Raw genomic sequence first — 16,111 nt, 5'->3', positions numbered from 1 at the left:
ATCACGCATATGCAAAAGGGCTCCAAATGCACCGGACACAGCGGCTTGCTTAAGGCTGATGCCACACCAGGCGTAGGGCTGATTTTTTCGGCAAGTGGAAAAACGCTTGCCGAAAATTCAGCCCTACGCCTGCTACTTGTGCCTGCACCCGAATGAATGAGATACGCTCGGGTGCAGGCACATGTAGCCGATATACGCATGAAAACGCGAGAGAATGCAAAGTCTCGCGTTTTCATGCGTATATCGGCTACATGTGCCTGCACCCAAGCGTATCCCATTCATTCGGATGCAGGCACAAGTAGCAGGCGTAGGGCTGAATTTTTCGGCAAGCGTTTTTCCGCTTGCCGAAAAAATCAGCCCTACGCCTGGTGTGGCATCAGCCTTAAGTTTTTAGCAAGCCGCTGTGTCCGGTGCATTTGGAGCCCTTTTGCATATGCCTGTACCCAGTGTAGAAGAATAAACCACACAACATGCATAGGTAGTAACCTGTAATGTTTTAGCAAATATATATATAATTAATTCATTGAGAACAGTTAAATAACAATGTCAGCATGACACATAGAATATTAAGGAATAAAACAGTATATTACCCCTTGTATGAAAAGGTCCCTTTAAGGACTTACTACTCGTATCAAGGTAGTGTGAGCAGAGTTATGTGTTGCAACTCCAGAATGAAGCATGCTAATAATAATAACCAAGGATGAGCAAAATAATTTGCACTGTGAAAAAATTCCTTTGATGCGGGCAACGTTAGCTCGGATGTTTGTGTTGGCTTTTGACGCATGCGTCATTTTTTTTAATGTGTGTGCCATTCTTTTGACATGCGCGGCAAATTTTTTGCCCGCGCACCAAATTTTTTGTTTCGCCCATCTCTAATAATAACATGAGAAAGAATCCTGTGAGGCACAGCAGATGTAGGGAAATAATCTGGCAGCTTTAATCCACGCTGAGCTAGACATGCTGGAGTAGAAAAGGCTTCCTGATATCCTGAGGAAATCATTGCAGGTATCATGGATGCTAATGGGTAATCCAAAATCTAAATCCAGTGTACAGGCTGGCAACTCACTATAGTCCTAACTATCCTACAGGGATTACTACCCTAGCAATAGCTCAGACCTGTTGCATTAGCCCCATTCACTATGTGGCTGAATGGGAAGGGTTAACTAATTTCCTGGGCTCTGACTATGGGGTCCCCTCTATGGGTAAAGGCACTACAGGTGGAACACCTAGCTCCCTACTTGTACAAATCAGTGACAACACTCAGAGGAGAGAAGGAGCTCAGGCTGGCTCGCCGGAGTCTATGCAGGAATGGGGGGTGTAGGGCCCACTGGGGCTGCTGCAGTTCATGCTATCTAGTAAAATGGTTAGCATATTAGAACTAGTTCTATGACCACATAGGGGCACTTGCTGTAAAGCTGTGGAAACACACCTAAATATTTATCATTGAAGGTAAACCTTATTGTTAACTCACAGAAATATATACAGCTGTAGTAGTAGAAGTGGTTGCCCCTCCCTGCTTTAGAGCACATGATCAGAATATATTGGTTTGATTTTCTCTGATTAGTTACCTTTAAACTTCATAGATTACATGACAGTAAGTAAACTTACTCAGATACATCCCGTAGGCGTATTATGCCTTATACAAGAAGCAAGGAGGGGACACTGTATGACAACATGTGATCTGATAAAAATGTGACAAAGCCAGGTAGTAACACAAATGTTTTTTTATAAATATTTATACACATAAATGCAGCGTTTTTGCTTAGGGGCAGACATCATCACAGAAAAACTCAAATGATTTCTATTCATTGCATACAGCATATTTAGCAATGGGTGAATGTTAAGAGTTTACCACTTGATAAAGTTACTTTTGAAAAATCCCATAGGGCTGAATATAATGTGGGTGAGTTTTTCTGTGGTGAGCTATAATCTCACACTTTGCCCCATGTATGGTAAAATACCCAGAAAAAAATATGACTCCATAATAAATGTGGTTACATATATCAAATTAGGTGCATAACCTACATACTCTTTATAATAATTCAGACTGAAATATTTACAAATGTATTTATAGACCTTTCAAAATATTGTTATCCTGTTGCTGTAATCTCACAGTTTTGTTAATGTCATTTTAAGTAACACTTCTGCCTTGCAGCGCTGGGGTCCTGAGTTCAATCCCAGCCAGGATACTATCTGCAAGGAGTTTGTATGTTCTCCCCGTGTCTGTGTGGGGTTTCTCTGAGTTATGTGGTTTCCTCCCACACTCCAAAAACATACAGGCAGGTTAATTGACTTAATTGACCATAGTGTGTGTAAATGTGATAGGGACCTCAGATTGTCAACTCCTCATGGGGCAGAAATTGATGTGAATGATGAAAAATACTGTGTATCAGACTGGTTAAAGAATTAGAGCTCCACCATGCAAAAAATGCCAGTGCCAGATTTTGGTCAGAGTGAGTCAGCTCTGTGTATTACTGCTTTAACTGGTGCCCCTCCCTCCTGGCCATCTGGTCTAAAGTAAGCCTTTTTACACTCCCATTCTGTACAGGCTGGATAAGTGCCATCTGGGATCTGTATTAATAGATGCCCTGGTTTGCTATTGGAGAGTAACACTAAGGTAGCAGCTGAAGCTGCAGAGCAAGGGAAGAGGCAGTGCCCTGGCAGCAGACACCTGTAAATTCCTTACTTTGTTCACTGAACACCTGCACTGAATTCACAAGAGCCCAGGAATTGCTGTGGGGATCTGTTAAGAGAAGCAAGCAGCAATCACCTTCAGCGACCAGAAGCATCAATGAGCAGCCAGAGCATACACACTGCCGGACAGATGGAGGGTAACAGACTGCTTTTCTCTCTATCCCTCCAGCAATAGTTCATTAGGCATCCTGCTGCAGTATAGACACACTGTCTATACTTTTAACTACATTGGTAACATATTCGATTAGGAGTTGCATTTGTCAGAGGGCATTTAAAGTACCGGTATTTCACGCTATGCAGCATTGCCTAATGCTTGTATATCATTTGCATATTGTATTTCCGCAGCCCTTGTTAATTAGGAGTCCTCCTGCCAGTGACAGGATTCTGCTATGTCACTGTACATACAAAAACTCACCAGAGTTTCTTCTGTAAGTAGAACATAGCCCCCAGATTGTTTGTCTTTGACTTTAGTTAAGCATAGAAGGTTATGATGACATTAAAGTTATTAGAAATCATTTTGTTGGGCACTGTGCCAAAAGGTACTTATACAGAACTTATTAGATCTGCATTGCATTTTTATTACTTCCTTATGTTTCTAAAAATAAATGTAAATTGTATTCAGAATAGAATACATAGCACCCTCTCTACTGTACTGCACAGCTATTTGTCTCTGTACGTGATGTTGTTAAGTCTGCTGAGTAAGGAATATTTGCTTTTCTATAATTTAGCTCATCTTTTTCTTTCCTCCCCATACAGATTCATTTCTTTTTTTTAGTAATATCCAGCAGAGCGCAGCAAGTTCTCTTTTAGTCCTTAGAAACAAATCTCCCATGATTCTCACTTCCAGTCCATGCTAATTATAATTAGGCAGCAGTGCAGCTAATTAACTATAGTGTCACTTTGTTGCTACCTATTGGCAAGGATTGAAGGTTTCAGGATCACAGGGACCGGGCTACATGTCACTAGATAACATCACTTATGTCTTGTTAAACAGATTGTATTTGGAATTGTCCTTTGTAGATGTGAGCACATTATATTTAAATAAATGTCATAATACGTTAGAAGAGTACACAGCTTTCTTTGCAGTGTAAATTGACTTTCTACAGTAATAGTTCATATTCAATACTAAATATATTGTGATTTTGGATATTACAGATGCTTGTACTGTACCCATAGGAGGGTAGATGTGTGGGATAGTTTTGATGTGTAACCGGTATTATAACCAGGAATGTAATTTCTTTAAATCTGGCAATTAAAGATGTAATCCCACCCCTTATAATCTCATGAACCATTCATTTTTTTTGTTTTGCAAGATAATCTTTTTTCTTTTGGCCTTTAGCACCATTGCCTGTGTTAAACATGAGGGGCATGTATAGTATGTTGAGGCCTAGATGTTAGATGCCGAGTATGTATAATTATTGTTACTATATCAGTTTAGTACAGTGTAGTATAGTCATTGCCTTCTAGCAAAAACCTAATTTTGGCACTTGGGATATACTGTAGGTCGAGAAATTTCACAATTTAAGTACTTTTCTGTATTAAATACCTCATGACTCTGCCCTCTTTTTATTTTATGTCCCAGTGTTGCCCTACCCTCTTTGACCTTTCATAGACGTTTTATAAGTTTTGGCAACAGCCCATTTTGGCTGGGTTTTAGCAGATTCTGTCTGCTAGCAACCAAGTGACGCAATGGTCGTAAAATATAATACTGTGGAGTTTCCCTTGATTATGCCAGCAGCTGTGCCAATCCAAATGCTGCCAGCATACAGTGTCCTTACTATAAATATAGCAGAGAGCACTAAATGCCTGATCTGTCTGGAGATCACAGGGATCAGAGTTACAGTATGAAGGCCAATGGTCGTGATACAATAACTTGCAAGCATTCGTACACTTAACAGCTCATTATTCACCTCTTGGCCTGACCTTGCCACATTGTTTGGCAAAAAGCAATATAAAAAAAAACAGTATATCCTGCTGCTACTGATTAACAGACATGATGTATACTGCCAGCATACATTAAAGGGGATACACCTTTGAATAAACTTTTCATATTTTGCAGATAATTTAGAAATAATCCAACCCACTTCATACTTGTTCCCCTTACTTGCTTGTCATACACAAATACAAGCAGTGGCACAACTAGTCTGTGTTAGGCCCCCCTGCAAAAAAAAGTTTGGAGGGACCCAGCGCACAGAAACTCCTGCCTGGCCCCTTTAAATGACAACTACGGGATACAGTTCTGCACCCCTTAGTAATCTAGCACTTGCGTTCAGGGTTATAGTAATTTAACTCTTTTGCAATACATATGCTGAATATTCTTTTATACTAAGCACAGTTCAACAGAGAAAATACTTTTTAGTGAGAATTATTATGTCTTTTTCTAATTCGGCCAGCATAATTTCTTAGCATGGGGCATGTGTATATCCCCCCTTATCTCTCTATTATTTGATATATATATATAGCCGAATGCATAGCTTTATTCTCATAGTTTCTGGATTTCACATGTTTACCAGTTTTACACCTCTCACCTTTTTGTGTTTAATTAGTGGTTGATTAACATCATGTGACAATTCTGCCCTTGAGGGTAATTCTACACGTAGCGTATGGAGCATGTTTTTGGCAAGCCACAAAACCTGTGCCTGCACCCAAATGGATGAAAAACACTCTGGTGCAGGCACATGTAGCAGATATCTGCCAAAAATATGAAGTCTCGCAGTTTTTTGACGGATATCGGCTTCATGTGCCTGCACCTGAGCATATTGCATTTATTCGGGTGCAGGCACGGTTAGGAGTGTATGGCGCATATTTTCTACAAGTGTTTTTCGGCTTGCCGATAATATTTGTCATACGGATGGTGTGGCATTAGCCTTACCTTTGGCCTAACTGCAAAGATTCACTTCACAAACTGAGAAACTATGAACATTTAAAAGCAGAAATAAATAGTGCTAAAGTGAAACAGTAGAGGAATAATATTCTAATTGGAACTGGGGCTAATTTTGCCCACAAACTTGAAAGCTCAAACTGCAAAATACAAGAAGGCTGTGGACAAGGTGCAAATGCTTGAAAAAAAAAAAAAAAAAAAAAAGCACCTGTAGGGAACTGGTAAATTATGCCTTTTCCCACTCTGTGGTCCCCTAGTTTTCTAGACAGCTATAAGGGTCCTTAATGTAATGGGAAGTAAGTCCCTTGTTCCTGGGTCATAGCATTTTGGCCATAAGGTGGCACTGTGGATATAAAAGGCTGAGCAGCCATGAGGCTGAGGCCATTTTGTGGAGCTCTCTCCACAAGAGGAGAGCTCTACATGTGAATAGGTAGCTTTAGAAAGAATAGGCAGTTCCTGTTATAGATCACACTAGGTGTGATAGACAGGCAGGGCTATTTAGTGAGCCGCATTTGCTCCAACCAGGATTGTAGAGGCATTATAAGCCGGGTATGATACTGCCCAGAGTAGGGTAACAGTGTACAGACCTAGGGTTAGATAGTGATCACCCAGGTTCCACTGGAAGCCTATACCTGAAAGCTGGGAGTTAACCCATTGTGCCCTGCAGCTAAAGGATTATTGTGACTATTCTTTGTAAGTACTGCCTATGCTGTGAAATGCTACTACCTACCTATTCTGTGCTGTAATTACTACTAAGTGGCTGTGTAAATAAACAGTTCATGGTTTCAAGGTTAAGAACCACTGGCGCCCATTTATTGAGAAATACAACACATATCCACCTGGCCTTTACTATAAGCTTACACACCTATTAGAACCTATGCAAAAATTACCTTGCCCCAAGGCCAGAACTAGGGGTAGGCAGAAGAGGCAGCTGCCTAGGGTAGTGATGGGCGAAATGTTTCCCCAGGCATGGATTTGCGGCGAATTTCCGAATTTCACCATTGGCGCATTGTTTGCAAAACGGACGAAAAAAATTGCAGCAATTTTTTTTTTACATGCGATATTTTCGCCGTTTTGCGAATCTTTTGAAAGAAATTTTTTGGTGAAGCGAAACAGGACAGATTTGCTCATCACTAGCCTAGGGCACAACGATTGGGGGCCACCAGGCAGGAACCTCTCCTGCCTACCCCTAGGGTGCCTGGTCGGCTTGGCCCGCCCCTGCCTTGCCCACTGAAAATGCAAACCCCAAACATAAGTCTGGGATGCCTAGACTATAGGCCACTTAAGAGGTATTTGGGAAAAGTTTTTGTTTACCCTTCTGGATTTTCCTGAAAATCCAGCCTGAAGGTTAATTAGAGAGATGATTTTAGGAGGACATTTATGTGCTGTTTTAGTAATTCTTGGAACTATGACTGACCCAGTAATGTTTCCATACTATACAGTATATCTAAAACATAGCTGCTGTCTATAGGAGTCTCTGATAAAATGTTGGACAGAGTCTTGAACTTGGAATGTGCATCCTTGCATATCCACAGGCCACATCTGGTGCTAATACATGACATGAGTAACGTTGGAACTTGACCCGCCCTTCTCCCAACCAACAACCCCCTTTTACCTCTTTACTTACCATCCCCAATAAACACACAGACACCAATTCTTGGGATAAAAATGGCCGCAGAAAATTTATTAACAACAAGTGAAGTTTTAATTTAAAACATAACATAAATAACAAATGTGAAACAACATCTCAAACATAACACAAATGTTTGTCTAACAAACAAATCAACTTTTAAATAGCCAAACACTGTAACAATCCAATAACTGCGCAGCGCAACTGGCGCTGCCAGCTGCCCTTCTGGCCCGGAACCAACTACCCAACAAAACTCACCTCCTAATCCACTTTCTTACCCCTGAGGTTCCAAGCATGCCAGCCCCACTTAACTATAAAACTCCCCTCCTAACCCAACCATTGCTTTCCCCCAACTTAATCACCCCGCCAACGACACTCCGCTACCTCCACCTCTATAGGGAGGGAGGGTGGGTGTTTAACTCTGCTGACTAAAATGGAGTGAGAAGCGGGAACAGTTACCCGCATTTTATACCCCTTACGAACTAACCAATCACCTGCAACTGGGAGTGGCTAAGTCTGTCCAACGCGTCTGTCATGCCCCTGCTTCCCTACGTTTTACTACGGGTCATTGGGCTACTGTATACTGCAGTGATGCCTGGTGGAAACACCACATTGCACTATATGGTCCGTCTGCTATGTGGCTTACTTATAAAGCTATACATTTTCTTTAAAATGTTTTTTATTAACAAATACCTTAAAAAAAAAATTCATCTACCCTATTCATATTTTAACTGTCAGACAATAAGCTCAGAAGCCCAGTGTTCGTTTGCATTGTATCTATATGTGGTTTAGAACCTGTGATTCTCCTTCGTGTTTGTATAGGAAACTGTTAGGTCTTAGCTTTGTTTAACATTCATTTGATATATCACCATAAGAGCAGTTGGTGGAAATACTTTGAAGCTCTAATTAGAGTCTTCGAGGGAAATGTAATAAAAGTTATAAATGGTTAAAAATAGCACAAACAATCATTGCATTTACCAATAGTTACTTGTGTATTACATAATTTTAACACCTGCTTAAAGGTAGTGTACACTGCACATTTGTGAAAACTATAACAGTCACAATCATTTTTCTACGGTGGATGGAGTCACTAAATACTTTACCATTTTAACATGAACATGTTCAATGCAGTATTATTTTTATTGTACCCTATGCATCAATATTGACTGATGAGGATTTTCCACTTGTTCATTTAGCTTGTGATCTATGAGAGAATTCCAAAGATACAGCATAACCTAAAGAGTGAAGCTAAAAAAATACCCACTCAGGTTATTTCTAAAGATCTTCATTGGTTATTATTCATATCATTCCTATGGAGAACCATTTTCAAATTTCCTGGCTAATAGAGAAAGCTATATATGAGGCCACCATGGTAGAATTTTTCCAATAATCCTTGGTGCTGCTATGGTTTATGTGCATGCACAGATATTCTTTGGTGATTTCTTTACTGCAAACCTTCATTTGGCACATGGGATCATTGGGAATATTAGTTAAAGGAGAAGGAAAGTCATTTTGGCATTTTACTGCCAATAGATTTGCCACATTAGTGCCACCTAGAACGCTATATTTATTAAGCAGAAAGCTTTACTATACAACATGTTCCCAAAAAAGGAGACAAGAAATCCTGTGGACTTTCTGTAAGTGCTTATGGCTGTATTTAGATACCTTTCTGATAAAGCTTACTTAGTTTTTACCTTTGCTTCTCCTTTAAAATGAACCATGGGCTGATGAGTTTTTTTAAAGTAAAGGAGCACTGTCGCAGGATGCCAGGTCAGTGAATAAAATCAGTAGAGGTTTCCTAACTAATTGTCCCCCAGTGATTTGGGCTTGCATTATCCTTCACTAGAACCCCAGTTGCACTCCGGTTCTCTCCTTGTAGAACTTGTATATGCCTTAAAATTGTTTTTGTTTTCAGTTTGTCTTTTCCTTTGAAATTGTGTTCATCTTTAATTGAACATCAAGCCATTCTTTGGCTTGACCAGCTCACAAATTCTGCTGTTGCGCTCACTACACTAATTGGCACTAGATATAATGCTGGCTGAATTTATTTACTTATTCATTTAATGTTTGAGCCAGCCATGGTGAACCACAGAAGGAATGAGATTTGCATGAACAGCATTTGAAAGAGGTATGGGTTATGTAAAAGCTGCTTTTATTGTAAATTTAAATTATTTTATGTTATCCTTTTTATCTACGGTATCTATATTTATGGGTGGAGAGTTTATCCCTTATTTCTGAAACCTCTTTTTCCATAAGATTTGTATAGTGTTTCTTCTAAGTTTATTACACTGGCGGGATTGTATTTAGTCAACTGACATTGTTTTGTTGGCAGGAAATATTGTTTTCTTCAATAGCAGTGTTGTTTTATATAAAGGCTACCATATTCACTTATATCTTATGTTATTCTGACATACAGCAGCTCTTTAACTTTACCCATACCTAATGCCAAAAGCTTTGTATCACTTGGCATTTTCAAATCAAATGTAGGAAGGTGACATAACTTATGTTTATTGAAAACTTTGCAAAATACGAATAACATGCTGATCGGCGGTACAAAAATTTTGGACAATCATATTCCTCCCCCAGGCTGCTGGCCAGATGTCCTGACAAAGGACTGTGGTAGACTATTTTTAACAGACATGATAGGCTTTGGCCGGTATATTTACCTGCGTTACCCTTTTTATGTGGATAAAGTTAAGTTTAGAGATAAGTTTTGCACAGAATGGAAGTTCTTTCTTGCCTTTGTTCCCACATCAGCTTTCTCAATAATGTTCTAATATAGCAGGATCCTTTTTAAGCTTTAAGCTTGACCTGTTCTTCTATTGAGACTGAATGCTACAAAATGTATTACTATTTGACAGAAGTGCAAGTTAAACGGTTTTAGCAGGTATCAGAATGCAGTGACTTCTTGTAAGAAAAATCCGTGATCTTCTTCAAAATGATTCTAGTAACATTAACATATTGTAACAACGTGTTCTGTCACTGAGAGCCAAGAAATGATGCTTGGCAGGAAAAAAAGGCTTCACAGCAGGCAGAATAATTGCTTTGACAGGTATTATAATGATACTGTTCTGTAAGGGGTATAGTTTTATGGTTTGCACTTTTTAATACAAACACATTTTTTTTCTTGGCACAGAGGCTGAAAAGGCCCTGGGGGGCGGGGGGTATATATCTTCCACAATGCTCTATGAGACACAGCAGATATGGAGAATAATGGGGGCTGTGTTCATTCAGAGGAGCCAGTGCAGGTGCTGAAATTGAATGACCACCTGGGAAAAGAGGAGTGGCTGTGAGGGAACTCCTGCCAGGAAGTGGTTGTGTAGAGAGTTTTGTGAGAGAATAGAGTGAGAGTTCAGTGTCTTGTGTTTGTGAGGTGTAAATTGCCCTAATTCTGACTTAGGCTCTAGCAAAGGTATCCACAGGCTGCCAGTAAACCACTCAGTTCTGGTAAAAGAGAAATGAACTGTAAGTTGTTTGTTACATGTGTTATGTTCTTTTTAAATGTTACATTGTTACAAAAAATGCTGTGAATAAAACGGGCTACTTTCTGTGTAAAGTTACTGTATCACTGTTTTTAACTTTGGAAAATATACTGCCAACTATGTAATCCCTGTAGATAGAGAGAGAAAGGCACAAAGACTTACTGTCTCTTTAAAGAGAAGTATATTTTTAGCTAAACATAAAATAACGCTTCTCAAGCTTTTGAGCTAACTGCTGTTCTTGAACTACAGATCCAGGCTTCCTCTGTGTGCCACAGCACATAATAGCTTTCCATGCTGCTGCCGGTAATGATAGACAGAAAACTGGAGGCACTTCAGCCAAATAAACAAATATATCAGTAGGCTCTGTGTTTAGCTCATTAGATATCCAAAATCCGCAAACTGCAGAAAATCCACAAAAAAAACCCAATCATTTCCAGCCAGTCTTAAAGGAAAACTAAGGTTTAACTAAAGAAGTAAGCTTGAAATGTTGTACATTATGGTGTGGGTTTCTGTACCTGCCCAAGGGGAGATCTGTGCCTCTAAAGATGCCCCATAGCTCCCCATCTTCTTTTCTCCTGATACACAGCACATGCTCTGTTCTGCTCTCAGTTACTGAGCTTAGGGACCTATTCACAATATACATAGTATATAAATTTATATTTATAAGGCTAATTTGTTAAAAAAAATCAGATTATTAGTGCATGGCAGCTGAAATTAGTATTGGCAATTAATAATTAGCCCTGTAGCAATGCCCTCTATGATGGGCAAACCTCATTTTCCGATTGATAATTTGTAAGGACCCCTAAACTTAGCTTCACAACAGTGAGTGTTGTAGGCTGTAGGCACTTCTAACAGATTCCAGTATGGCGACCCCCTGTGACAACTTTAAGGTATTGGATCTTTACTACTATAGAGATGCTGAAACTTTAGGCTGGTTCAGTATATAAAATATGGCATTTCTAGACATATTCATTTTTAGGGTTCTCCTTTAATTGCAATGAAATTCTTCCCAGTGGCCTCCATTGCAGGAGTGTTTGGATCAGTTCAATTTCCACCTTTAAGCTATCTTACACTTATAAAATTTAGTGTGTTTAACATCTGTTGGTTGTGGGAGTGGGCCCTAGATGTCAAGTTCTCTGATGGGCCCTAGAAGGGCCAGTGACATTGTATCGATGATGGTTATGTGCGTGTAAACAGTCCTGTACATTACAGTGCTGCATTTGTATTGGGTATCTTTAACCAAATCTCATGCTAATATAGCGCTTATACCTTGGGCTAAAATATTCATGTAATGCAATAATATAACTTAACCTTACACCTTGGGCTAACACCAATGGCAACCCTGTTGTACAGTCAAGTTAAGGGGTAGTTCACCTTAAAGTTAACTTTTAGTTTTGTTAAAGAATGGCCAATACTTAGCAACTTTTCAGTTGGTTTTCATTTTTTATTTCATCATACCAAAAGTTAATTTTAAGGTGAACAGCCCCTTTCACCTTTAACTAAGTTATAGATTTGTAAATTATCTCTAATATGACTTGACTGACAAATATTTTCTCAGATAAAATATTCAATAATCATTATTCCTTTTTAAACAAATCACCTTGCTAATGGATTTTAAATACATTCCTGTTTAATACCCTACCTATTCATAACTGCTTTAGTACTTATTTCCTTATCCACATTTACGAAAACTGCAATTACATTCTCCTGCCACATTTTTCACTCAGGAGAGGTAGGCACTATTTTAACTCATGGCAATCATCTCTTTTAGGCATCTACTTTGGCTTAGAGATACTGACAGCTATGATTAAAGTGTCTTTTTCTTTTCTTTTAAATGTTATAACATTGTTTTTGCAGGCCCACATTTGTGGCAAGGCCTCAAAAGCCCGGACCTAGGGGCCACAAATGAAGGGGCCACATACCAGCCAGCCGCACCTGAAGTTTGCTCTCACCTGGAGCACTGGGGTCTAGGTGCGCGGTAGATATCTGTGTGTCCTGTCCCCTGTGCTCATGGTGTTTTTTACATGTAATGTAAAAAAATATTTATCACAAGCCTTATTCATTGAGTTTATGTGGGAAAAGATCTGAAAACTGTTACATTTGTTTGTTTGTTTTAAGTCAGCATTTTTAAGGATACTTCTTAAGGTTATTCTTTTTCAGCAATTAAATGCTGCTAGAAAATGGCTGAAAATACAATGAGGTAGCACTTTGGCTTTCAAAACAAATGTAACTGCACTGAAAAGCAATTCTGCTACAGTGTTTAAAGGGTGCTATAAAACTCTCACAACCTAGTCCACTTTGTGAAAGTCCACATGTAATATAATAAAGGCAAGTATACCAACATATCAATATGTTATTACATTGCTTACATTAAAATATTTAATTGTAATTTCTACTGAAAACAGTGTGTAGCTTGCACCTCAGGTAAAATCCTAAGCATTGGCCAAAGCACCCATAACATATACAAAGCTCCTAACTGTCCCCATTTTTGACAGCTCAACACACAATTACCGGATTCTTACTGCAAAAGTCCCTCATTTTCCTTTGATCTCTTTGAGCTAAAAAAGATACAAATTTTATTAAAAAGTAGCTTTTGGAAGAAAGTTTTTTTATTTTTTTTATTTTACTGCCAATAGATTTGCCACATTAGTGCCGCCTAGAACAATATATTTATTCTGCATAAAGCTTTACCATACCTGAGTAAACCACCCTAGAAGCTCCCTCCATTTGCAGATGCCATTTTAGCTTGGTCTCAGTAGATTCCTGCTGCAGCTCTAGCAGCTGGTAGCATAGATCACACATTCTGATGGGAGGAGGAGTTCTGATGGGAGAATTCTTATGAATTCTTATGGGAGGAGGGAGCAGGAGATGGGAGAGAGGAGAACTGCAAACTCTGGCCCCAGGAATGAAGGAAATCAGATACCGGTAGAGTACATGTGTACACAAAACAAGACAAAAAATCCTGTGTTTCTTTTGATAGAGGACTCTGAGTGCTTATGACTGTATTTATGTAGATCGTTGCGATAAAACTTACTTAGGTTTTACCTTTCCTTCTCCTTTAAGGGATTGAGATCTAAATTATGGAAAGACCATCTAGAAAATCCTTGGCCATGAGCTTTCTGGATAACCGGTCCCATACCTGTGCAAAGCATGCTCTGAGTTAGGGCTCTGGCACACGGGGAGATTAGTCGCCCGCGACAAATCTCCCTGTTCGCGGGCGACTAATCTCCCCGAGTTGCCATCCCACCGGCAAAAATGTAAGTCGCCGGAGGGATGGCACACGCGGCGGCGCGATTTCGTCAAATTGCCGAAAATGTCGCGTGAGGCAACTTCAGCGATTTGCCGAAATTGCCTGCGCAGTGTGTGCCATCCCACCGGCGACTTACATTTTCGCCGATGGGATGGCAACTCGGGGAGATTAGTCGCCCGCGAACAGGGAGATATGTCTCGGGCTACTAATCTTCCCGTGTGCCAGAGCCCTAACAATTAAATAATAATTGGGGAAATTATCCATTGTTTACATTGTGTACTGTGCAAACTAAAAAACACCCAGCCTTTTTTTTTTTACAGCTGGTAGATCAGTCACCAAATAACACATTCACTGCATATATTATTTGTCACTTATTTGTGACTTGTATTTTTTTTTGCTCATAACTCATAAACAGTTCTAAATAGCTATAACTTTAGTTACAATACTTATAATAATTGATAGGGTGAAAACACTAGCTTTAAGGTGACACTAAAGGTGGATTTAATAGAGCAAATTACAAATGGAGACAGTGTAGTTAAAGCATGGCAGCAATGATTATCATAGTTCTATTACTAACTAAAACAGGGATCCTGACCTTAGCATTAACTGTTAATTTTCTTACACAGGGAATGTAAAAGCAGCTTTACATGAGCTAAATTAGACAATCTTCTCATGTCATTCACTTACCACTACTTAAAGAGCTTAGCAATAGCATGAAAACTCCAATTTTGTCTGAAGGATTTTAATTATTCCAGGCAATTGTGGTTTAGGAAAATCAATATCCTTATCAGTATCCTTATTATCACAAAAAATAATTGCTTTATTACGTTAAAATGTTATCACGTATTAAAGGGGTTCCAGTCTGTACCAGGAAAAGGATTAATCTACAAGTCCCTACATTAGCAGTCTTTTTGAAATGTTTAAAGGGCCATTATTATTTTATATTTTATTTTATCTTTGAATTTGTCCAGAACAAAAATTAATGCTTAAATGCCTTCATTTTCCTTTTGGTACCACCCCCCCCCCCTTTAGCTTTCATGATGGCTGCTGGCTTGCAGATGTAATTTTAAGCTTGCCCAGTCTTATGCTGACTGGCCACAACCTTTCCTATTGCCTCCTACACCCTTTCAATTTAGTTATACTCTCCTTACAAGAAACCAGCAGTTTTTATCACTGTCACTATGATATTATCCAGCCCAGTTACAGACTGGAGAGAAACCCTATTGGCTGGGAGCCCCAGGGCACTTCTGGGAGAAAGGGAGTGCCTGGCTGTGGAGCCAAAAATCAGGGGTGGGCCCAGCAGGTTATAAAGGGAGCACCTGCTGTATTGCTAGCCAGAGAGAACCAGATCCAGAGGAACAGAGAGCAGCAGACAAGTGACTGAACTGGCCGTAACCAGAGAGTGCTCAGCTAGAGACAGTTTTTCGAGATTCAGCCTAAAGGAAGAGAACATTCTCCATCTTGTTCAGCTGCCTGTGGTTGCCTGTTGCCATCCTTGTGTTTCCTGTGTGAGGACAGGTGTTTCTCAAGTGCCTGCTATGTGGGAGCAACTACCTATCCAAAGGGAGAGGTACTTTGGGGCAGGTAGCACTACCTGGGGAGGTTAAAGAGCCCTTGGGGAAGGGACTTTGCCAGAGACTGAACTGGAGTGGAGTTTGGTTAAAGCCACATGGGTTTCCCAAAGCAGGGTTATATTGTTTGCCTTTTACAGTTATTACATTTTTCTAAACTGTTGTATAAACTTTATCTTGGCTGCAAAACTGTGCGTGATTATTTTCTAGTGGCATTCTCTTGTGGTGTACTCCTTAGTGTCCACTAGGTGGAGGCACTGCACTGTAAATCCAAGTTCCCAGTATCTTTCATATGCAAGAAGAATTCAGCCTTCTAAAATAAGCAAGTAAACACAGCCCAGAGAAGTGATTATAATACAATATGTGTAGAGTGTGCCAAGAAAGGGCTACACTATGATGTTTGCATTGGTATTGTTTGGGGAGGTCAGAAGGTAACATTGAAGATAAGACCTTCAGTCAATGGCTCTTTAAAGGAACAGTAACACCAAAATTTATTGTTTCAAATATCACTTCTAGACACTTTAACACACATACCATATGGAAACTGCAATATTATAACTGGGCATTGAATAAATAACATTACCAGTGATTCATAGGACAGAG

At 39.6% G+C, this 16,111-nt stretch overlaps 1 protein-coding gene across 2 annotated transcripts in view; it reads left to right on the top strand.

Annotated features, from left to right (window-relative positions):
- Window positions 1-1,603: 1,603 nt before the first annotated feature.
- The window catches only part of gadl1 (glutamate decarboxylase like 1), a 119,492-nt gene continuing 104,984 nt past the window's right edge, over window positions 1,604-16,111 (top strand). Inside the window, exon 1 of one of the 2 annotated variants that reach the window (XM_031903417.1) lies at window positions 1,604-1,705. Coding sequence is in view for 1 of the 2 variants with exons in the window: in XM_012964839.3 (XP_012820293.1) it covers window positions 2,792-2,831 (40 nt within the window). In the remaining variant the exon portion in view is untranslated. Of the gene's footprint in view, window positions 1,706-2,506; window positions 2,832-16,111 lie in introns of those variants that run through there. The other variant, XM_012964839.3, reaches the window with a different exon arrangement.

The sequence above is a fragment of the Xenopus tropicalis genome, chromosome 6, assembly GCF_000004195.4.
Source record: "Xenopus tropicalis strain Nigerian chromosome 6, UCB_Xtro_10.0, whole genome shotgun sequence".
Lineage (NCBI taxonomy): Eukaryota > Metazoa > Chordata > Amphibia > Anura > Pipidae > Xenopus > Xenopus tropicalis.
Note: the sequence above shows the minus strand (reverse complement) of the source record. Positions and strands in the feature narration are given on the sequence as shown.